Source organism: Mobula hypostoma, chromosome 19, assembly GCF_963921235.1.
Source record: "Mobula hypostoma chromosome 19, sMobHyp1.1, whole genome shotgun sequence".
NCBI classification, from domain to species: domain Eukaryota; kingdom Metazoa; phylum Chordata; class Chondrichthyes; order Myliobatiformes; family Myliobatidae; genus Mobula; species Mobula hypostoma.
In genome coordinates, this window is record NC_086115.1 from 27,459,898 (window position 1) to 27,484,585 (window position 24,688).

At 42.6% G+C, this 24,688-nt stretch overlaps 1 protein-coding gene across 4 annotated transcripts in view; it reads right to left on the reverse strand.

The window, feature by feature from the left end:
- The window catches only part of LOC134358918 (protein bicaudal C homolog 1-like), a 355,666-nt gene that overhangs the window by 41,745 nt on the left and 289,233 nt on the right, over positions 1-24,688 (reverse strand). For 3 of the 4 annotated variants that reach the window (XM_063071586.1, XM_063071590.1, XM_063071588.1), the window contains exons 6-11: positions 24,182-24,235; positions 22,336-22,530; positions 20,335-20,586; positions 15,761-15,892; positions 11,253-11,439; positions 3,847-4,052 (exon numbers count right to left, since the gene is read on the reverse strand). In XM_063071586.1, coding sequence (XP_062927656.1) covers positions 3,847-4,052; positions 11,253-11,439; positions 15,761-15,892; positions 20,335-20,586; positions 22,336-22,530; positions 24,182-24,235 — 1,026 coding nt within the window. The remainder of the gene's footprint in view (positions 1-3,846; positions 4,053-11,252; positions 11,440-15,760; positions 15,893-20,334; positions 20,587-22,335; positions 22,531-24,181; positions 24,236-24,688) is intronic. The other variant, XM_063071587.1, reaches the window with a different exon arrangement.

Below are 24,688 nucleotides of genomic sequence, written 5' to 3' on the forward strand. Positions count from 1 at the left end.
TGCCAAGGGTGTAGAGTCACAGAGCACTACAGCACAAAAAGAGGCCCTTTGACCCATCTAGTCCATGCCAAACTGCCTAGTCCCATCGACCTGTACCTGGGCCATAGCCCTCTATACCTCTCCCATCCATATGCTTATCCAAATTTCTCCTAAATGTTGAAATCCAATCTACATCCACCACTTCCACTGGCAGCTCGTTTCACACTCTCACCACCCTCTGAGTGCAGAAGATCCCTCTAAAGTTTCCTGTGAATATTTCACCTTTCACCCTTAACCTATGACCTCTAGTTCCAGTTTCACCCAACCTCAGTGGAAAAAGCCTGCTTGCATTTATTCTATCTCTACCCCTTACAATTTTGTATACTTCCATCAAATCTCCCCTTGTTCTCATCCTAATTCTACTCCTAAAGTAAGTAATTGAAAGGCTTGGGCTTTGTTAAAAAACAGGAATATTTTTCTTTTCCTATGCTGGTCAAAGTGTGGATTCAGTACAGGATTAACTGTTCAAATATACCCCACTTGTTCGATATCACTCTGTGGCAAACTAAGAATAGGGCCTAGCCTGGCAGTGATGTTTCCCCACAAGACCAGATGGTTTAATCATCTGATGAAGAATAATTTGCTGATCAATTCTACCCACTGAAATTAGGCCTGGTGCAACTTACACCTTCAAAAAGACAGCAGACAATATGCAGGATATGCAAATATTTGATATCTGAGAAGTTAATTCCGTGCCCAAGATTCAAGACAAAGGTAAAGTGACTCCTTTGTCCTTCAGGAGAGCAACTAGCAATTGAGCTGAGCGAAGTTACAATTATTTACTGCAGAGTTAAGTGCAGGGCTGCCAGCCCTCCAGCCACACTCCAAGAGTCTCCAGAGACTAAGGATTAATCTACGACACACTCGAGCTGTGTCAGGAACTTCAGGGCTGAGCTGCAATCAGAGCAAACGAGACTGTACATAAATATAGTTGGAGTGATTTGCAAATGTCTTCAGTGGGTTAGTTACTGCAGGAAAACACGGAACCTTTTTAAACACTTTTTTAAATGATATAACTAATTCATGTTTGTGAAGTGCTGTATATTCATTTTCTATCTCTATACAGGTTTCAGCAGGTGCTTTTAATGTCAGAGAAATGTATACAATATACATCCTGAAATTTTTTTTCTTTGCAGACATCCACGAAAACAGAGGAGTGCCCCAAAGAATGAATGACAGTTAAAAAGACCCAATCCTACACAGTACAGTCTTTACTAATTTGCATGTCATTGCTCCAGTCGTGTTTTGGATTTTAGCATCTGCTGCAGAAACAGGTCAGCCTATGATCTGGGTATAGATGGATGGACACCGAGTCTATGCAGTGTCATGGAGCCACAATCACACAACATATAAACAGGTTGTTCAACATAGTGAGTTCATGTTTGCTAGCAAACACCCATGGTGCTCATCCTACACTACAGCCCAGTTTTCCTTTCCATAAAACTCTCAATTGTCCTGCTCACCTAGTTTTATTACTTAGCGATAGCCCAGGGGCAAATTACAGAGGCCACTTACGACCTAACTCATTGGGATGTGAGAGGGAACTGGAGAAACCCACGCGGTCACAAGGTGAACGTGCAAATTCCACACGGACAGCGTCGGCTCACTGGAGGAGGCAGTTCAACCAACTGAGCCACTGAATTTCTTCTCTACGGGTGAGAGGGAGGCGCAGTACCCAAACAGCTCCCACTTCTTATTCTTACTTCTTCCCCCTTCCTTCCCAGTCCTGATGAAGGGTCTCAGCTCGAAACATCTACTGTTTATTCCTCACCAAAGACGCTGCCTGACCTGCCGAGTTCCTCCAGCACTTTGTGTATTGCAAATATTGCTGGAAACAGTCAGCGGGTCAAGCAGTATCCGTGGAAAGAAAAGCAAAGCTAATCCTTACAATCAATCTGAAACATTTACTCATTACTGAATCAACATTTCTTTAAATAAACTGCTTATCAAGACATTATTTTATTGAGGTTTACATGAAATTAAGATGACCTGGCTGGTGGCGTAGTGGCATCAGCGCTGGACTGTGGGGCGGGAGGTCCCGAGTTCGAATCCAGCCGGCTCCCCTGCACACTTTTCATCCATGCTGGGTTAAGAGCTGGTGATTTCTTTGAAAAAACTCACCCAGCAGAAGGCAATGGCAAACCACTACTGTAACTTGCCTCGTATAAGATTTCCCGCTATGTCAGAGCAGTGTAGATGGAAGTCATCCGCTACCCTAACTGGAATAATTCCGGATGCAACATACCTTTTCTTTCCTTTACAGGAAATTGCTGTACCCCAATGCAACATATTTCCCACTCTGATAGTGTGTGCACAATGAAAAACTTCACTAGGATTTTCCAAAAGGGAGGAAAAATATGTCAGTCCTTTCTTTTGGGTACTTCTGGGTTAGGATAGTTAAAACGTAAACTTATTAGACTTAATGGTGAAAGAAAAACAGGTATTTCTTGTAAGCCTTCTGTGTGATTGGTGATGTAACAATGTACTGTGTTATATATTAGCCTGAATATATATGAATGGAGCTGCGAGATAATGTTACAGCTCTATAAAACCCTGGTTAAACTACACTTGGAATATTGTGTTCCGTTCTGGTCGCCTCATTTTCGGAAGGGCGTGGAACCTTTAGTGTGCATTTTACCAGGATGATCCCAAGATTATAGAGAATGTCTTATGAGGATAGGTAGAGCAAATAGCTGCTTTTCTCTCTGGAGCAAAGGAGGATGAAAGGTGACTTGACAAAGGTGTACAAAATGATAAAGAGGCGTAGATCGAGTGGACAGTTAGAGACTTACTCCAAGGGCAGAAATGGCTGATAAAAGGGATTATAATTTTAAGGTGATTGGAGGCAAATATAGGGGTGACTTCAGACGTAAGTTCTTCACACCGAGGTAGATATATGAGGGGCATTTAAGGGACTCTTAAGATAGGCACACAGATGATAGAAAAATAGAGGGCTATGTAGATCATTGGTCCCCAACCACCGGGCCGCGGATTGGTACCGGGCCGCAAAGCATGTGCTACCGGGCTGCGAGGAAACGATACGATTTGGCGAGATGAAACGATATGAGTCAGCTGCACCTTTCCTCATTCCCTGTCATGCCCACTGTTGGAACTTGAATGCACGCGAGTCATTACATAAGGAACCCCCTTCGAGTATCGCTGTCTCCCATCACCCCTCGATGGGACCACCTTGTTGCAGGGAAGCAAGCCCAGGGCTCCCATTGATTCAGCGATATTGGTGTGTTGCAATGATCTTATATGTTCATACAGGGAAAATATGTGCTGTGTGTTTAATAGCCAAACATTACTTAAAATGTTATGATGCTATTGACTTATATAAGTGACTTATAATTGACTTATCACTATATTCATGAGAGGAAAATATGCGCAGTGTGTTTAATATTAAATTTGTTAGATGTACCCTTTTAGAAACGAAATTGAGTGTATTAGCCACTTAAAAGTGACTTATAGTTGATTTATCACCTATATTCCAGTTGTGATTAACACCCCCCCCAGTCGGCCGGTCCACAAAAGTATTGTCAATATTAAACCGGTCCGCTGTGCAAAAAAGGTTGGGGACCCCTGATGTAGGTCGGAAAGATTACATTGATCTTGGAGTAAGTTAAAAGGTCGCACAACATCATGAGCTGAAGGGCCTACACTTGCTGTAATGTTTTGTTTTCCATGTTCTAAAGTATATTTTTTGAGGAAACTGTTTATTTATTATTTCTAAGAAGCCACATGCTCACAAGATGCATGTTCATTAACCTTCCAAACCACAGAGCAAATCAAAGCATCAATCCTTACTTTTACCTTGACGTGGCCATTGACACAGGATGTTGCTGTCTTATCACTCTCTGGTGACAAGGTGCTGATCTGAATGTCCATGGGTGCTAGACCAGGGGGAGGTGATGGTGTGGTCTGACCATACCCGTGCAGGCCGGATAGCAAGATACTGGTCAAGGTTGCCTGCGTTGTTGGTGGGATCATGAGTGGAGAAACTGCAGAGAAACCTGTGGAGAAGCAACAAAAAAATCTAAACTCATGAAAAAGCCAAATAATCCCCTTTTCCTGTTAAAGATGGCACTGGTGAAGCACAGCGACAACCTGCTGGCAGCAAGCACAACTACTTTATTCGTCACACTTTTTCCTCGAAAACCATCACTGCAATCAATAGACAAGAAAATCTACAAATGCTGCAAACCCAAGCAGCACACACAAAGTGCTGGAGGAACTCAGCAGGTCAGGCGGCATCTATGGAAAAGAGTACAGTCGACGTTTCGGGCAGAGGCCCTTCATCGGGACTGGCAAAAAAGATGAGAAGTTAGAGTAAGAGGGTGGGGGTAGAATATAGGTGAAACTGGGAGAGGGGGAGGGTGAAGTAAAGAGCTGGGAAGCAGATAGGGGAAAGAGATAAAGGGCTGGAGAAGGGGGAGTCTGATAGGAGAGGGTTGAAGACCATGGAAGAAAGGGAAGGGTGAGGAGAACCAGAGGGAGGTGATGGGCAGGTAAGGAGATAAGGTGAGAGGGGGAATTGGGAATGAGAATTGTGAAGGAGAGGGGAAGGTGGGCAATGACTGGAAGTTCGAGAAATCATGCTGTCAGGTTGCAGGCTACTCAGATGTTGCTCCTCCAACCCAAGTGTAGCCTCATTATGGCAGTACAGGAGGCCAGGGACTGACTTGTTGGAATGGGAATGGGATGTAGAACTGAAGTGGGTGGGCACTGGAAGATCCTGCTTTTTCTGGCAGGCGGAGCATGGGTGCTCAGCGAAGTCATCAATCAGTAGTTTATAACTTCCCTTTTGGAGTTGAAATTTTGAACTGGCTGTACAACCCGGCATTTTGGCAGTGTGAACTGAAAACTCAAAGGCACAAGGTGGTTGTGGCCTGTTGTGCATGGGCCGAATCAGGAAGCTGGGCCTGGGCCTAGGCCCAAGAGTGAGATATGACCTGCTGTTTAGTGCCAGGCCATATTGAAAATGTCAGGGTGTTGGGTTGGGGCAGGAGGCGAGGGACTGGCAGGTGTTCAGCTCGCTGGTCTGAAGTGAACTAAGGCAAACAGAAGTTCAAAATTCAAAGTTCAAAGTACATTTATTATCAAAGTTTGTGTACTATATACAACCCTGAAATTTGACTCCTTGCAGGCAGCCACAAAACAAAGAAACCTATTGACAGGTGCTTCACAGGAGGCTGGTGCATAAATTAAAAACCCATGGTATCAGACTGTGTTAGAATGGATTGAAAACTGGCAGTCTCGTGGAAAACAGGGTGTTGGAATAAACAGGCCCTTTTCAGACTGGAAGGAGAATATTATAGTGATCAGTCCTTGGCCCACAATCGTTTACTATTTAAGGTAAGACCTGGAACAAGGAATAGTATGCAAGGTTTCCAAATTTGCTGATGATAAAAATAAACGGCTGGGAGGGCATATTGTGATAGGATGATATGTAAGGAATACAGGCAAGTTCAAGTTCAACTGTCATTCAACCATATGAGTGAATACAGCATTCCTCTGGGCCCAAGATGCAAAACACATTACCAACAGTCACACACAGCACATTACACATCACATTACACATATATAGAGTTACGATCACGGAAAAACATACAGTCACAAAAAAAATAATATAGTCCAAGTCCCTGAGTGAGTGAGTGAATGAATGGACAAAGGACTGACAAAGCAAGTTTAATATGGAGAAGTGTGAGGTTATGCACTTCAGTAAGAGAAACCAAGAGGCAGATTATTATCTGAACAGAGTGAGACTGCAAATGATTGGCATTTGAAAGGATCTAGGCATTCTAAGTGTCACAAAATGTTAGCAGGGAAGTCCAACGAGTAGTTACTGTATTTTGACCTTCATTGCAAAGGGGTTGCATAAGAGAGCACAAGGAGAGGTTGGAGAAACTAGGTTTAACCTCTGGAGTGGCAGAGACTGCGAAAAGACCTGATGGAAGTTTATAAAATTCTGAGAGGAGTGTGTAGAGCAGAGAGTTGGCATCTTTAATACAAGGTTGAAATGTCTAGTACTAGAGAATATGCATTTAAGGTGAGAGGAGGTATGTTCAAAGGGAATGTGTGGGCAAGTCCTTCCACACACAGAAAGTTGTGGGTGGTTGGAATGCCCTACCACGGGTGGTAGTGGAGGCAGATATGACGGAGGGTTTTAAGAGGTTCTTAGATAGGCAAATTAATATGCAGAGAATGGAGGGATACAGGCCATGTGCAGGCAGAGGGAATTAGATGACATTACCTTAATTACAAACCCCATTTCCAGAAAAGTTGGGATATTTTCCAAAATGCAATAAAATCAAAAATCTGTGATATGTTAATTCACGTGAACCTTTATTTAACTGACAAAAGTACAAAGAAAAGATTTTCAATAGTTTTACTGACCAACTTAATTGTATTTTGTAAATATACACAAATTTAGAATTTGATGGCTGCAACACACTCAACAAAAGTTGGGACAGAGTTAAAATAAGATTGAAAAGTGCACAGACTATTCAAGTAACACTGGTTTGGAAGACTCCACATTAAGCAGGCTAATTGGTAGCAGGTGAGATATCATGACTGGGTATAAAAGTAGCGTCCACCAAAGGCTCAGTCTTTGCAAGCAAGGATGGGTTGTAGCTCACCCCCTTGTGCCAAAATTCGTGAGAGAATTGTTAGTCAGTTCAAAAGGAACATTTCTCAACGCAAGATTGCAGAGAACTTAGGTCTTTTTACAACTACAGTACATAATATTACGAAAAGATTCAGAGAATTCAGAGACATCTCAGTGCGTAAAGGGCAAGGTTGGAAACCACTGTTGAATGCACATGATCTTCGAGCCCTCAGGCGGCACTGCCTAAGAAACCGTCATGCTACTGTGACAATTATAGCCACCTGGGCTTGGGAGTACTTTGGAAAACCATTGTCACTCAACACAGTCCGTTGCTGCATCCAGAAATGCAACTTGAAACTGTATTACGCAAGGAGGAAGCCATACATCAACTCTATGCAGAAATGTCGGCGAGTTCTCTGGGCCTGAGCTCATCTCAGATGGACCGAAAGACTGTGGAACCGTGTGCTGTGGTCAGATGAGTCCACATTTCAGCTAGTTTTAGGAAAAAACGGGCGTCGAATTCTCCATGCCAAAGATGAAGACAACCATCCAGATTGTTATCAGCGACAGGTGCAAAAGCCAGCATCTGTGATGGTATGGGGGTGCATCAGTGCCCACAGCATGGGTGCGTTGCATGTATGTGAAGGTACCATTGACTCTGAGGCATATATTAGGATTTTAGAGAGACATATGTTGCCATCAAGGCGACGTCTCTTCCCGGGATGTCCATGCTTATTTCAGCAGGACAATGTCAGACCACATTCTGCACGGGCTACAACAGCGTGGCGTTGTAGACACAGAGTGCGTGTGCTTGACTGGCCTGCTGCCAGTCCAGATCTATCTCCTATTGAAAATGTATGGCGCATCATAAAGAGGAGAATCAGACAATGGAGACCACGGACTGTTGAGTAGCTGAAGTCTTATATCAAGCAAGAATGGACAAAATTTCCAATTGCAAATCTACTACAATTAGTATCCTCAGTTCCAAAATGATTAAAAAGTGTTATTAAAAGGAAAGGTGATGTAACACAATGGTAAACATGCCTCTGTCCCAACTTTTGTTGAGTGTGTTGCAGCCATCAAATTCTAAATTTGTGTATGTTTACAAAATACAATTAAGTTGGTCAGTAAAACTATTGAAAATCTTTTCTTTGTACTTTTGTCAGTTAAATAAAGGTTCATGTGAATTAACATATCACAGATTTTTGTTTTTATTGCATTTTGGAAAATATCCTAACTTTTCTGGAAATGGGGTTTGTAGTTTGTGAGCTGGAGAGCCTACTCCTGCGTTGAACTGTTCTACATTCTAAGCAGTACTGATTGACAAGGTAGATATTGGGACATTTTCACTAGTGCGAGAGTCTTTAATAAGGAGACATAGCTACAAGATAAGGGGGTAGTCACTTCAAATTGAAATACATAGAAATTTCTTCTCACAGAGTGTGGTGAATCTCTGGAATTCTCTGCCACGGGCAGTGGTGGACACTGGTTCGTTACAAATATTTAAAATGCAGTTGGATAAGTGTTTGCTTGATGAGAGGGGCGTGAAGAAATGGCACAGAAGAGGAGTTACAGCCAGCATAAGATATTGAATTGTGGGGTAGCTAGTTGGGCGTGATGGGTGCTATAGTAGTGTAGCGGTTAAGACAACGCTATTTCAGACTGGGGCATCAGAGCGCAGAGTTCAATTCCGGCGTCCTCTGTCAGGAACTTGTACTTCTTCTCCGTGAAATGTGGGTTTCCCCCTGGTGATCTCGTTTCCGCCCACAGTCCAAAGACATACCGGTTAATAGGTTAATTGGTCGTTATAAATTGTCCTATGCTTAGGCTGGGGTTAAATAGGTGGGTTGCTGGGCAGAAGGGCCTGTTCCGTGTTGTTCTCTAAATATATAAAATAAACAATTAATAAATTACTACTGCTCCTATCATATTCTGTTCTTCTGTCCTCATTTTAGAGGTTGGAAGGTTCTGTGCCAAGGAGAGAAGAATTCTGAGAGGCATGGCTGTGGCCTTCTGTCAGAGAACTCAGTACCTGCCAAACTGGACAACTGGGCAATTAAGATTAAACAAATCCGCATTTAGACTCCTACATTTTTGGATGACTTACAACCACACAGATCTGCTGCCTTTTGCCTTCATGACACAGCCTACGTTTGAGGGTTAAATTCTGGGCACTCTCTTTTGCAGCCATATGTGCATATTTAAGCTTTTATTATCACGGGCTTCACTGTGAAATGGTCGTCCTTTTGACACCTGAGAGAAATGGATGGGTACAGCTCAGCAACTGGAAATGGAACAGTTATTCAATCTTCATATTTAATTTTCCAGAAATCCCACTGCACGATTGTTGAACTTGCACCTCAATCATGGCAGCAGTTACTTTTCCCTTCTGCTGTTTCAGAAACCAGCAATGGATCATCGCTTCAGAACTGGAGTAACTGAAGCTCTTTCCCAAAATTTCCTGGAATTATGGAAATTGAATCTGTCTACGCTTCCTGCCACCTTGGGAAAGCAGCCAACAGAGTCAAAGTCCAGAGTCCCACCCTAGTTATTTGCTCTTCTCCTCCTTCCAATGGGCAGAAGATATAAAGGGTCACCAGCAAGTACCACCAGCTTCAAGGACAACTTCTTTTCCATTGTTATTAGACCCCTGAATGGATCTCTTGTATGACAAAGAACTCTTGATCTCTCAACCTACCTTGCCATGCCCCTTCATCCATTTTTTATCTACCTGGAAGCAGTCACGGCATGCTGTTCTTGAGCAATAGTACAGTGTACAGACTTTTATATAATTGGACGGGAATAAAGGGTGACCAGCAAAGTGAAAAAATAGAGATGTAATTATCGAAGAAAACGAAGAGACAAGGATGTGGATTGCAAAGAGGATGAAATGGTACACTCAAACACGGAGACAGTGAGAGATTAGAGGGGGGAAGAGAGCACAGAGGAGGAGGGGCAGACAAAGACTGAGCGGAGAGGAAAGAGGGAGAGAGAGGGGCAGTGAGCTCATTTCTCTCTTGATCTCTCAGGAACGAGGGACAAGTCCCATATATACCTGACAATTTACTTCCACCATCAGGAACTTGCTTCTTTGCTGAAGCCAACATTCCCAATTTTCCAAGAGTTGCTACTGGATCCACTGGATGTTTCAGTTGGAGGTTTTGCAATTACAGTATTATTGGGACTAACAACATAATGGGGCTTCAAATTTGGTTATGTCATCACTTTTGGTGTTGGTTTCTCTAACTGCATTCAATCGTCAGGGTCAATGCCCTGGAAATGAGTTGCCATTTCCCTTTCAATCTATTTATCACACTTACACTTAAAAAAAATAATGGTAACAGGTCACTGATGGTCTGAATTGTTCGAGTTGTAAGTGATCCACAAGCTTACTGTGCTGTGAAATTCCATGAATTCCAAATTGCACTTCATTCTAATCAGCATTTTCAGACAAATTTTAACAGTGGGTATACAGAGAACTTACTTGATCGAGTTTTATAAGGAAACAGACCGTATTCTACCTTATTATGACACAAGCCAACTCCCAACAGAACATGCATGTCAGTTCCATTCCCCCTTGTAGTTTTTGCAATCCTGCAGACTGTTCTCTCTGGGCTTGGGTGGCAACTGCTCTGTCCGTGACCATAAGAAACTGCAGAGTTGTGGATATATCATTGAAAGCAGCCTCCCCTCCGTGGGCTCTGCCGACACTTCTCACGATCGATCAGCGTAATCAAAGACCCAACACACACTGGACATTCTCTCTTCTCCCTTTTTCAGTTGAGCAGAAGGTACAAAAGCCGGAAAGCACCTACCACCAGGCTCAAGGACGAGCTTTGACCCTGCTGTTACAAGACTTTTCAATGGTTTCCTAGATCAATGAGATGGAGTCCTGATCTTGCAATTGATCTCTTTATGATCTTGCGCGTTATTGTTTACCTACACTGCATTTTCTCTGTAACTGTAACTATTACACTTTATTCTGCATTCTGTTATTGTTTTACCTTGTTCCACCTCAACGCACTGTGTAATAATTTAATCTGTAAGAACAGTATGCAAGACAAGAGTTTCATTGTATTTTGGAACAAATATTACAAAAATGTTACATATTTATACTACTGCCTGCTTATTATAATAGTGTCCGTAACATTATACTGCCTCACATAAACAATTTATGTCAACCTGTCAATCTCCAGGCCATGCTATGCAGGGCCTTGTGTTAATATTATTTTGTGACTGGATATGCTGGACCATAACTATATGTGCTGTGTATGACTACATGTTCTGTGCTTTGTACCTTGGCCCCAGAGGAACGATGTTTCAATTAGCTGTATACACGCTTATGGTTAAATGACAATAAACTTAAACTTGAACTTGAAACACTGACCAATCAATTGCAATTCCACATAGGCCCATTAGTGGTATTAATCTACACTAAGGAGTAGCTTACAGAAGCCAGTTAACCTACCAGATCATCTTTGGGATGTGGGAAAAAACTAGAGCACCCTGCAGAAATCCATTTACAGATGTCACGGGAAAAATGTGCAAACTTCAAACATTTTGCACCTTAATTAGCCCTACAAATGTCACGAAAATACCATCATACCTAAACCGGCCAGGCCTAGTCCAGCAGAAGCCAGGATATCGAGTCCATGACAGGAGAGTCCGATGGGACAGGTAATGGTTGGCGGTGTATTTGTCATGGCAACACCGCTGTTTTCCAAACCCAGCAGACATTTTCGTGCTTCATACATATTTACAGCATTTCTTTCCACGCTTTTCACAATCACTGACTGACCAGAGGAAAGAAGAAAACATTTTAAGTCTCACATATTGCTTAAAAATGCCATCCTAAATCTTTAACGTTCTCATGAATATGGATAAATTACTTTTTGATGTTAAACATACCATGATGACACTAAACGGTAGGCATGAATTTTAGGTCTTAGACAGACCAACAAAGATAGTGAAAGACATTTTAAGAAGGAGGAGATGATTTGATATCTATCACCGCTCATTGCTCTGCTCTCCATCTCGACAGCAAAGACCTGGAATTGTGGGGTTTATGCCAGTAACCAGCATGTTAGGAAGATCTAACCAGAGGGCCAGCTATTTGAACGAAAAAAGGAATTAGACATTCCTTTTTTATTTTAGGTCTGAAATACAAAGACTTCTGCAGATTTCTACAGATGAAATTTCTAAGTAAAAATATGAACAATGAGATTATAAGAACAATTCCTGATTGTTATCCTATTAGTGACAGCTCTAGCTGGCCTACATTTTGATGTCAAGAGAGAAAAAAAACCCCAAAAAAACCTAGTACAGCACAAGTATTTATCAGATATATCTTACAACACTTGGAAAATTAATTTCCTCATCAGAAACCACCAGGAGATTATATTCCACTGAGTAACCAGACGTGCCCCGTGGTGATGCAAGAATATATATCTGCTCTGGGAGACCAACTAAAATCAGCAACACATTTCTCACAAGGCTGTTTGAGACGGAACTTATCACGGCAAGTTACAGTCATACAGCATTTATTGATCTGTGATTCTTTGGGAAAATGTGTCTGCAAGGTAGCATAGATCGAGCAGGAAGGTAAATTTATCCGGTTTTGGGGCTTCATATACCTAACGTCATGGGGTGTCAATACCTTACATAGTTAACTTCGACAAGGCACTTTCCCACCACAGTGCTTGCTCCATCTTGTGCACATCGCCCCCCCCCCCCACCAACCATCACCCTCAATTTAACTTGGGCTTTGAGCAAATTTAAACACGATTTAAATGCTGTTTTTTTGACTTTGAATGCTGCTTAGAATTGGGCAAAAGTATGCAAAGAGACAGCAACGAAAATGGAAGGCTAGAAACTTTTCTAGAGAAGTAAAATCTTGCCATGAGGAGTAGGTGGCACACGGACCACTATGCTTTTGAGAAGAAAAGCTGGTAACTGTTTGCAGCTGAGGATGACACAGGCAAGACAAAGTAGCTTAGATGATGTGGTAAATATCAGGTACAATCATGATGGACCAAATGGCCTCATTCTATGCAGTAAACTGTTTTGGGACTAAGTAAGGGAAAGAACACTGACAACAGGAATACTGCAGATGCTGGAAATTCAAGCAACACACATCAAAGTTGCTGGTGAATGCAGCAGGCCAGGCAGCATCTCTAGGAAGAGGTACAGTTGACGTTTCAGGCCGAGACCCTTCGTCAGGACTAACTGAAAAAAGAGTTAGTAAGAGATTTGAAAGTGGGAGGGGGAGGGGGAGGGGGAGATCCAAAATGATAGGAGAAGACAGGAGAGGGAGGGATGGAGCCAGGAGCTGGACAGGTGATTAGCAAAGGGGATATGAGAGGATCATGGGACAGGAGGTCCGGGGAGAAAGACAAGGTGGGGTGGGGGAAACCAGAGGATGGGCAAGGGGTATAGTCAGAGGGACAGAGGGAGAAAAAGGAGAGTGAGAGAAAGAATGTGTGTATAAAAATAAATAACCGATGGGGTACGAAGGGGAGGTGGGGCATTAGCCGAAGTTAGAGAAGTCAATGTTCATGCCATCAGGTTGGAGGCTACCCAGACGGAATATAAGATGTTGTTCCTCCAACCTCAGTGTGGCTTCATCTTTACAGTAGAGGAGGCCGTGGATAGACATGTCAGAATGGGAATGGGATGTGGAATTAAAATGTGTGGCCACTGGGAGATCCTGCTTTCTCTGGCAGACAGAGCGTAGGTGTTCAGCAAAGCGGTCTCCCAGTCTGCGTCGGGTCTCGCCAATATATAGAAGGCCACATCGGGAGCACCGGACGTAGTATATCACCCCAGCCAACTCACAGGTGAAGTGCTGCTTCACCTGGAAGGACTGTCTGGGGCCCTGAATGGTGGTAAGGGAGGAAGTGTAAGGGCATGTGTAGCACTTGTTCTGCTTACAAGGATATGTGCTAGGAGGGAGATCAGTGCGGAGGGATGGGGGGGACGAATGGACAAGGGAGTCGCGCAGGGAGCGATCCCTGCGGAAAGCGGGGGGGGGGAGGGAAAGATGTGCTTAGTGGTGGGATCCCGTTGGAGGTGGCAGAAGTTACGGAGAATAATATGTTGGACCTGGAGGCTGGTGGGGTGGTAGGTGAGGACCAGGGGAACCCTATTCCTAGTGAGGTGGCGGGAGGATGGAGTGAGAGCAGATGTGCGTGAAATGGGGGAGATGCGTTTGAGAGCAGAGTTGATAGTGGAGGAAGGGAAGCCCCTTTCTTTAAAAAAGGAGGACATCTCCCTCGTCCTGGAATGAAAAGCCTCATCCTGAGAGCAGATGCGGTGGAGACGGAGGAATTGCGAGAAGGGGATGGCGTTTTTCCAAGAGACAGGGTGAGAAGAGGAATAGTCCAGATAGCTGTGAGAGTCAGTAGGCTTATAGTAGATATCAGTAGATAAGCTGTCTCCAGAGACAGAGACAGAAAGATCTAGAAAGGGGAGGGCCGTGTCGGAAATGGACCAGATAAACATGAGGGCAGGGTGAAAGTTGGAGGCAAAGTTAATGAAGTCAACGAGCTCAGCATGTGTGCAGGAAGCAGCGCCAATGCAGTCGTCGATGTAACGAAGGAAAAGTGGGGAACAGATACCAGAATAGGCACGGAACATAGATTGTTCCACAAAGCCATCAAAAAGGCAGGCATAGCTAGGACCCATACGGGTGCCCATAGCTACACCTTTAGTTTGGAGGAAGTGGGAGGAGCCAAAGGAGAAATTATTAAGAGTAAGGACTAATTCCGCTAGACGGAGCAGAGTGGTGGTAGAGGGGAACTGATTAGGTCTGGAATCCAAGAAGAAGCGGAGAGCTTTGAGACCTTCCTGATGGGGAATGGAAGTATATAGGGACTGGACATCCATGGTGAAAATAAAGCGGTGGGGGCCAGGAACACTGACTTGGATTGATTGTATTACACCAAAGCTGCCTGGAATCAAAACACTGGATTGAATTTCCTGTGTATTTGAGCAATAAAACACTAAAAATGCTTGACCTAAATGTAAAATCTGTCTCTAAGCTGATTCATTCACTAAACCCTCTGCAAGTCCCTTTGAAATCACAGAATTTGCTCAAATGTGTTAGCACAGTTATACGTTAGTTTGTAATGTATCCCCTTTAAAGGAATTCAGTAACGTAGTTTTTCCAGCTATTCTAAGGCAATGTGCTTAATGCTGTACGTCATCACTGGGTAAAGTTTAACAAAACTATCCCAAAAAATTAATTTCACCTCAGAACTGAAGATACTTGAACGATTCAGCAGGAGACTAGATAGCACGAGTAAGGGATGAAACAGAGCTGACTTTTTGGAACAAAGACCCTTCATCATCAGAGTCCAGATATGACTTGGTTTTTGACTCATTTCGGTTTTGATTTGATCTGTCCGGCATTGCGAGCAACTAAACTAAGCAAGTTTTCTGAAATTAGATTTTTTTTGTTACAGCTACCCCATTGTAATATGGTAAATGATAAGCTCTGTCACAGAAGGACTAATATTTTTTTTAATTGATTTCTATGCCTTTTGATTACAGCATGGTGGTGTAGCAGTTAGTGTAACGCTATCACAGTGCTAGCAACCCAGGTTCAATTCCTGCCTCCGTCTGTAAGGAGTTTGTGCGTTTTCTCCGTGACTGCGTGGGTTTCGTCTGGGTGCTTGGTTTCCGCTCACATTCCGAAGACATACGGGTAAGTAGGTTAATTGGTCACGTTGGTGTAATTGGGCAGTGAGGGCTCACTGGGCCAGGAGAGCTGTAACCATGCTGTATCTCTAAATATGGGGGAAAAAAATCTCAATTTTATGTCAAATAAAGCAGTGGGGGAGGGGACATTGAGAACAACAGCGCACACATTACAAATGAGGCTGGACAATTCCAGGGAATGGGATGCTGCTACACAGAAACGTGGTGAATAGCCACTGTAACAGAATCATGGAGGACAGTCAAGTCCCAGCATGCTTTGCTCCTGGTCTGACATTATTTCCACTCATCTGGAACTTTGCTTTTGATCTTCCATCTTACACTCACTTGTTTCATTAGATCAGATAAGGAAAAAGAAACGCAAACTCTGTAAGAAGAAAATTGATCTGTACTGCATACCTTGCTTGGCTGTTTGGGCTTTGGTTTGATGCTAATGAAGACATCTAACTGTTCCATTAACTGAGTGATTCTCTGTGGTTCCACTTCAATCTCTTCCTTCATATCAAACATCAACACAAGGGGGAGACAACCCTGGTGTACAACATCAAAGTCAAAGTCAAGTTCATTATCATATGTCTAAGCACATGTGTGCATTGCGCCGGTGCAGCATCACGGGCACATCTCATATAAACAGTATGCACAAGAAAGACAGGCACTCAGAGTCCACTTTATTAGGTATACCTGCTCGTTAATGCAAATATCTAATCAGCTGATCACGTGGCCACAATTCACTGCATAAAAGCATGCAGACATGGTCTAGAAGTTCAGTTGTTGTTCAGACCAAACATCAGAACGGGGAAGAAATGTGATCTAAATGACTGTGACTGTGGATTGATTGTTGTTGCCAGATGGGATGGCTTGAGCACCTCCTGGGATTTTCATGCATAACAGTGTCTAGAGTTTAGAGAGAACGGAGCGAGAAATAATAAAGCATCCAGTGAGTGGCAGTTCTGTAGACAAAATGCCTTGCTCATGAGAGAGGTCAGAGTAGAGTGGCCAGGCTGGTTCAAGCTGACAAGAAGGCAAAAGTAACTCCTTTCATACACCCATCACCTTCCCCAAGACCCTTCAGCCAGCAACTTACACAACAGGCAATTTACAGTGGACACCAACTACTGGCATATCTATGCGACGTGGCAGGAAATCAGAACACTTGGGGAAATGCACGCACACATAGCACCTGAGGTCAGGACTGAACCTGGTGCTGTGAGGCAGCAAGACTAACAAGTTACACCCACCTCAACAGCAAACACTCATTTATTTTCCATCTACAAGGAAGTCATGCAAGAGCCACATTAGAATTGGAAGACCAGCCTGCCACTACACCTTAGATATTTAAATTTGTATAGGATTCCAATATGGACTTGACTAGTCTATAAAATGAAAAGACCTTCAATAACATCCATACCCTTGATAAAATAATGTAACTGCAGTTTAATAATAATTACACAGCTGAAACCTTAACCTATCCAGATCGCTGAAAAAAAAGATAAAACACAAGAGATTCAGCAGATGCCAAAAATCCAGAGTAACACACATAAAATGCTGGAGGAACTCAGCAAGTCAGGCAGCTTTTATGGAGAGGATTAAACAGTTAATGCTTCAGGCTGAGACCCTTCATCAGGACTGAGTTCCTCCGGCATTTTGTGTGTTACTCTTTTTTTAAAAAGTGAGGTTGGCCCGCAGATGTTGAATTTGAAAGTGAACTTTTTTAAAAATTTGCCAACAAGTGCCACTTACATAAACATTCATTCAATGTTTCAACTCCTAGTAAGGTAAATGGGAAAAAAGCTCCTGGTGAACTGGTACCTTTCATAGTATCAAGAACCCTTAAAGTGCTTCAAAGATAATTAAATATTTTTGAAGTGTCGTCACTGTTTTAAAGTAGGGAATGTGGTAATTAATGTGCACACAGTGGGCTCCTACCAACAGAAGTGTGATAATGGATGGATAATCTGCTTTCTTAGCAATGATGTCTGTGTATAAATATTGACCAGGACCAATGGGTTAACTCCTCTGTTCTTATCCAAATGGTACATGATATCTTTTGTATCTATTGAAGGGAACAGACAAATTCATATAAACTAAAGTTCAAATTAGGTCCTTGAATTCTACTCCACAATTTAATAAGATCAATAATGGTCAGACTCTAACCTCAACTCCAAATTCTCAACTATCCATGCTAACCTTCCACCCCTTTATTGTCCAGCAACCTACCTCTGTCTTAAAAATATTCACAGACTTTGCTTCAATCGGCCTTTAGGGGATTTCCAAAACCTCATAACACTCAGAGACAAAAAAATGTTCAGCCTTATCTCCATCTTTAATGGGCAGTCCTTTATTTTTACACAGTTATTCCAAGTTCCAGATTCTCCTATCAAAGCTGGCAAATGAGGGTTTCTGGCATCTAAGAGAGGGACAGTGAAGAAAATCAATTTAAGCAAACAAACTATGCTAGAGGAATTATTGGGGAGAAAACCTTCAAATCCCCAAGGCCTGATAATCTGCATTCCAAAGCACTAAAGGAAGTAGTCCGGGAAATAGTGGATGCATTTCAAAATTTTTTAGTATTAAGTAGTTCCTACAGACTGGAGAGTAGCAGATGAGACCTCAGTATGTAAATCCATAACCATCGCTCACAGGAAATACACCACCAATTGAACCACACTTGGAGTGGAGATGCAACCTGCTCAGTAGAATATATGGAGCACTGTATTTAATGTTAAAAATTACTTGAATCAAGATGAACTGAATTTTACATTTTGATTAATCTAGAAAATTGCTGGCTGCCTTGAAGAATCAGCTGAATGGCAGATTGAGCTACTACTTCTGGATAACTATAGCATCATTAGAATTCATTCCAGTTTAGTCTAAACCTTTACCCCTTGAACGTCAGGTCAGGTCAGGGCCGTGCTTTGCTACTGGTACCACGTAGCCCAGTACTACCTGTCTCGGGTCAGGTTGTTGGCGATTCAACCGGCACACGCCCTGGTGCACTTCGGTTAACCAGGGAGGAGGGTGTGTAGGCACCCAGCAGGACTAAAAAACAAATCCTGTCAAAGGGCGGATGAACTCTTTGTGAGTTAGCGGCCACCTACTGTCTGTGTGAGGAGTGGCGTGCCACACAGTCTTTCACTTCGCGCCTTGTAAGGCATGCACGACGCCGGCCCCCTAGGCCTGAGTCGACGTAGTAGTAGTAGTAGTTTATCCCTTGCCTGTAATCTGTGTAATGGATCAATAGCATCAATGCGCAACCAGCCCACTTTCTATCCTCCTGAATTAATTTGAAGGCATATTGAGTAGAGGAAGAACATAGACTCAGGATTAGGCCACTGGCTAGTTTAGGCCTGTGGAGTCATTCAGTTTAGATCCTTACTGCTCTATCTTTACTCTGTTTACAATCCTGGTTTTACAATCAGAAGTTATGCTCAGTTCTGAAATGTTCAATTGACTATAGCCACTGCAGCTTTTTAGGCTTTTCCAGATCTCCATCAATTCTAATTTTAAGGTCATGCCCCTTTGTTTTGCATTCTCTTACAGAATACAATTTGTCAATCTATCCTAGAAACTCCTTTCATGATCATAAATACCTCAATTTGTTCAAGCTTTCATCTTCTATACATAAGCGGATATTACGCTTGGTTACAAAACCACCCCGTTCTTTAAGCCACTTGGCTTAAAGAATAGAGTTTCTCTAAAAGAGGGTTAAGTACATGGATGGGAAGGGTGTCAAGGGCTAGGGTCCAAGAGCAAGTCAGTGACACTAGGCAGACTAACAGTTCAGCATGGACTGGATGGACCAAAAGGCCTGTATCTGTGCTGTAATGCTCTATGACTCCGAGCCAGTGCTTCATGTCAATAGCAGCACAATTTCCATCCCTCTGCCCACCAGTGCGGTGCAGCAAGATGCCACCATTTGAATAGTTTTCCGCATGTGCCCACAAGCCTTTGGTAACACAGCAAAAAAGTAGTTCCATCAAATAGGGAGAGTAAGAAATATGCTCCCCTTGCCATTACAGACCAATTAACTTGGAATGAACATTTCTTGGCTCTTGAAAATGCATTCAGGGCTACACACAAACCATAACTAAACCCCACAGATTCAGAGCAAAGTGGTACACCTTCCAGAAATCCATTGCTTTTTCAGCAATAAGCCCATTAGAGCTCTGGCTTTAAGAACAACTTCCTAATGAAGCTGTCAGCAGAAGTGCATCATGTGTTTCAGCTACATACAGTGGGAAAATTTAAATCACATCCACTCAAGCCAGGAAATCTTCAATGGTAAGATGCTGCCATGCATCTGTCTCCATATGAGAACGGACATTGTATGGGGTGCTTAGTTTTAATTCTCCTGTTAGGTCCTGTCGGTCTGCATAAACTAAGTGAATGACTCAGGAAAAGCTGCATTTATTATCTGTCCCAGTTGCTACGGCCATTTCGTAGCTTGCTGGGATTTTTCTGCTGCCATTAAACACTAACCGCAAAGTCACATGTTAGCCAGACTGTGTAGGCAAGCCAGGTTTCCGTTCCCTGAAGCACATTATTCAGCTAGTTTGCTTTTTACTGCAGTCCAGCAGGTTGGATCGTAATTTATTTCTAATGCCAGCCCAGAATTAACAGAAGTAATTAATTTAGTTTGAAATTTATCATTCCGTGAATTGAACTCATGACTTCTGGGAAGCTAATCTAGAACCATAAAAGTCCAGTGATAGCTGGGATGTAAGTTCAGTAACCTCATCACCATGGCGACAAACACAAACCAACAATACAAAAATATTTATGGTTTAACATTTGAGAGAACTACTCAGAAAAAGTTTCAATGTTTACTGCATTGATCACATACAGTAGCTAAACTATTAATGAATTATTGATTTGTCAAATTAATGAGCCATTTAACCTGATAATAAAAGTTTCCAGTAGAAGTAGCCATCAATGAATGTTCTATTGACCTATGTATTGAAGTTAACGCCTACCATGAGGTATTGTCTAGCTAGACAGACAGACTCAATAGTGCCTTGGAGGTAGATTGTGGACTTCTTCTGGGGATTGCTGGGATCTGGGAAATGGATCTGAGCTCCAGCTCTCTGCATTATGTGCTTAATGTTATTCCCATTGCGGCCCATCATGAAGAGATGGTGTTGAGGTGCAATGTCCAGTTGGGTGCTGACGGGTATGGCACTCCCCAGACTTCCAGCTAGGTGCTCCAGCAACATGGCGGTGCCTTCCTGAAACAAAACCAGACAATTTGCATTAGGCACGCTGCATTCTGAGAAAACGTTCTGCCCAGAAAGCAGACTGATGTCTATTACACGAACAGCTCAGGAACAAGGGCATTCAGCATAAATGCCCCATGCCCACAGACTCCTTTCACTCTGAGGAGAGGGTGGGTGAGAGTAGTAGCTGGATTGGTCTTGTAAGGAGCCCATAGTAACCCACAATTATGTGAATAACTTATCTAACTTTGTCAGCATATTCTGTTCTTTTCTCTCATGAGCCGATCAAGTTTTCCTTAAATTCATGCTATTTACCTTAATTACCATGCACGTCCCACATGTATGAGCTCTCTTTGAGTAAGAAAGTTCCTCCTGCTGGATCTATTGACGACTCCTTCTCTTAATCTGTTTAGCTCTATTTTCAGCCACAAATGAAAGTATATTTCTCTGCATTTATGCAATCAGATCCCTTTATTTCCTTATTGACATTCATTAGCATGCCCATCCTAATTCTTGTCTCAGGAGGAGACTCCCAACCTTTCTCCCTTGATATCATGATGTAGAACTTGTCGATGCATGCAACTTCTTAATCAAGTTACAAAACTGAAAAATGTATTTTAGCATCATCCGTGTTGCCTCTGTTCCACCTTGTTCAAACTTGGAAGTGACAGGTAAGCATTGCAAATGCTTCATCCGAGACTGCAAGAAACTGCAGAGAGGGGTGGACGCAGCTCAAGACATCACAGAAACCAACCTCGCATCATGAACTCTGCCTCGGCAAAGCAAACAACTTAATCCCAGATCCTACCCACCCCTGGACATTCTCTTTCTCCTCTCTCCCTTTGGGCAGAAAATACTAAACCCTGAAAGCACATACCAAGAGGCTGAAGATGAGCATCGATTGGGCTATTATAAAATTACTGCATGGTCTTCTAGGAAAACTTAGATGGGCTCTTGACCTCACATTTAACCTTGTTATGGCTTTGCACTTTACTTTCCTAGTTATTCTGTTGCTGTTTTCCCTTGTATTACCTCAGTGCACTGTTATAATGAAATGATCTGTATGGATGGCATGCACCTCAGTACACGAGTACAATAAACTACTTTCAATTCTGTTCAACTTTAACATACTGTACATTTTGTTCAATGAACAAAGAGTTGAGTCAAAGCAGCGCTCAGCTGATCTTGGGAAAGCGTGATCAATCATTGGGTTCCAGTATTATGTCAGGTTATATTTAGGGGGATGTCAAGGCACTGGAGAGAGATCAGAAAAGGTAACAGGAAGCTAAGGTAGCCCTTCATAGAGCACAGAAGTTAAGAGGAGGTTTTATATTGGTGCTTAGAAAAATAAGCAGGGAGAAACTGTTTATATCAGCAGAAGGATTAGGGCAAAGGGAACAAAGAACTAAAATAATATACAAATGAACATGAGCAAAGTTTTTTTTTGCTGTTTTTATAGAGATTTTTTATGATCCAAAATCAACTGCCTGAAAAGGTGATGGAAGCAGTTTCAATAGTAATTTTCAAAAGAGAATTCAACAAATACTTCAAAAGGAAACATATGCAGGGCTGGGAAGCAAGAATAGGGTAATTGGATAGCTCTTCCAAAGTACTTGGTTCAAATTCCTACCTTATTTGTTGAAAGATTCTATTCATTATAAGCTAGTCCAGAGAGACATTTTATAAAATTTTAAAAAATGTTTACTGTGCGCTTTACAAAAGGCAAAATCAGCATCTTCACAGCCCTGGGGCCATTCTCACCTTGACTGCTGCGGCATTGTTCTGAGAGCCTCGAACAATTACGGTGGCACCATACATACGTGATCGTTGTTTGAAGGATATGGAAATGTTGTATGTTTGGGATAGATGCTGGATCGTTGGTGAGTTAGGGTCAGGAATTGGCTGCAAGATGCCAGCAATGGGCAAGTCGAACATCATCACCAGAGGCAGCAGCTCCTAGGTGATAGAACATTGCACAGTAGCTGTTACTAATAAAATACTACAAAAATATTGTTTTCTCTTATTGATAATAAGAAGGACTAACCATTTCTGTTCAGGAATTCCATTCACTGCAATATGTACAAATAAATATGCAATGTATGATTTTTTTTTTAAAAGGAAGGTTAATTAAATAACTTGCTGCAGGCTCCAAACTTTTTTTTAATTAAACTTTATTTCTGAATTCATCTCTGCGTGTAATTTGATACAGTAATTTTATATCATCCACCTTCAGGAAATGTATGCTTTTGTCTTCTGCCTTGTACTGTGTGAAAGGGGTAATATTGTATCATTTTTATCATGGGGTCAGTTGTTTCTTGAATCTAGAATCATAAAATCAATAGCACAAGACTTATTTAGCCAAATGTGCTCTGCCAGCTCTTTGAGTGATCTACTGAACTTGTCCACCTACCCACACTGAGGTATCAGATATTGCCAGGACGTGAGGACCCGAGTTATAGGGAGAGGTTGAATAGAATAGGACTTTGTTCTCTGGAGCATAGGGGAATGAGGGGAGATTTGAGGAATACAAAATTATGAGGGGTACAGACAGGGTAAATACAAACTGACTTTTTCCACAGAGATTGGGTCAGACTAGAACTAGAGGTCATAGGTTAAGGGTGAAAGGTGAAATACTTAAGGGGAATCTAAGGAGGGCATTTCTTCACTCAGATGGTGGTGAGAATGTGGAACGAGTTGCCAGTGCTCAATTTCAAGACTGAAGAGAAATTTGGATATGTTAATGAATTGAATGGGTATGGAAGACTATGGTCCAGGTGTGGGCCGTTGGGACTGGGTAAAGTAACGGTTTGGCACAGAATAGATGGATCGAAGGGCCTGTTTCCATGCTGTAATGCTCTATGACTCAATGACCTTTGAAGAGGGGAAGTCTTCTGACTGGAGCCCACCTAGTGCTCTCCCTATCCAGACTGCCTTTGCCATTGATGATGGAACACTGCAGCCAATATCGTGAAACCGAGCAAATGTCACACCTGCATTCCCACCCCACATCCTGGAGCTCTTCGAATGAACTAAAAGGCTGGTGAATGGCTCCACTATCTGGAGTGACAACAGCTCAATTGCAACAAATATCTCGTTCACCGCTAAGAATTGTTCCAAAGTTCCTTATGCTGTTGTGTTCTGTCTTTGTTCGGCAATATTCTGAAGGCCTCCAACTACCCACATCTAGAAAGAGCTACATAAAACAGTCCCTAGGATGCTCCATCAATCCCCTTCGTGAAAAGCAATTGCAAATTTAGTAGAGGACAGCTTGATCTTCTCCATTGACCTCGGTTCAATCCATTGGGTATGTTCTTCCTGTCCTATTCTAGTTCAATGGGAAAGAAGCTTAGCTTACACAACAGTTAGATGTTCATCTTTTCAAACTCATATTCCAATAGTAGTGTGTTTGGTTTGGTCACGTGAACAACTGTGTACATGTATTGCTTAGAACTGAAACTAAAGATCTGTGCGATTATGCTCACAACACCACGATACCCGAGACCATACGTTACAGAAGGCATCAGCACTGACGGGGCTCCTGTCAGTATCGAGGGAGTTTCACATCATTAAACTACCCAATCTGATGACAGTCAGCTCCAAAACTTACTCTTATGCGACTCCTGGCTGCTTCCACACCGGATGGCTGCCCTGCTATGGAGACCTGTTGATCAAAGGCAAGCCAGTGCAATCAGTTAGTAATAGGTTTGAAAACATTTCTGCCATGAAGAAAATCTTCAGGCAAACTACTCAGACCTTGGCCAAATCCTTGCCCTCACGTGGTAATCCCTGGAAAATAGTACATGGTCCTGTCAACTCCTTAAACATCTTTTAAAAAATGCATCAACATATGCTAATAGTGAACAGACTACACAAATCTAATTAACTCCCAGACACCAACTCATCTGCAGATGGCAAAGGTCCAGGAACTCAGTCTGGTTTCCATGACCTCATTTCATTTCCGTTCAGGCTCTTTTTTGGAAGCAATTCCGATGAGTGGTAGGATCACAGACTTGTAACACCAAACTCATCACGGAAGACCCTTCACGCTAAGCCCCCTTTCCTCCTCCAGGTGCCATCTGACCTGCTCAGTGTGTGCAGCAAGTTCTTTCATTTT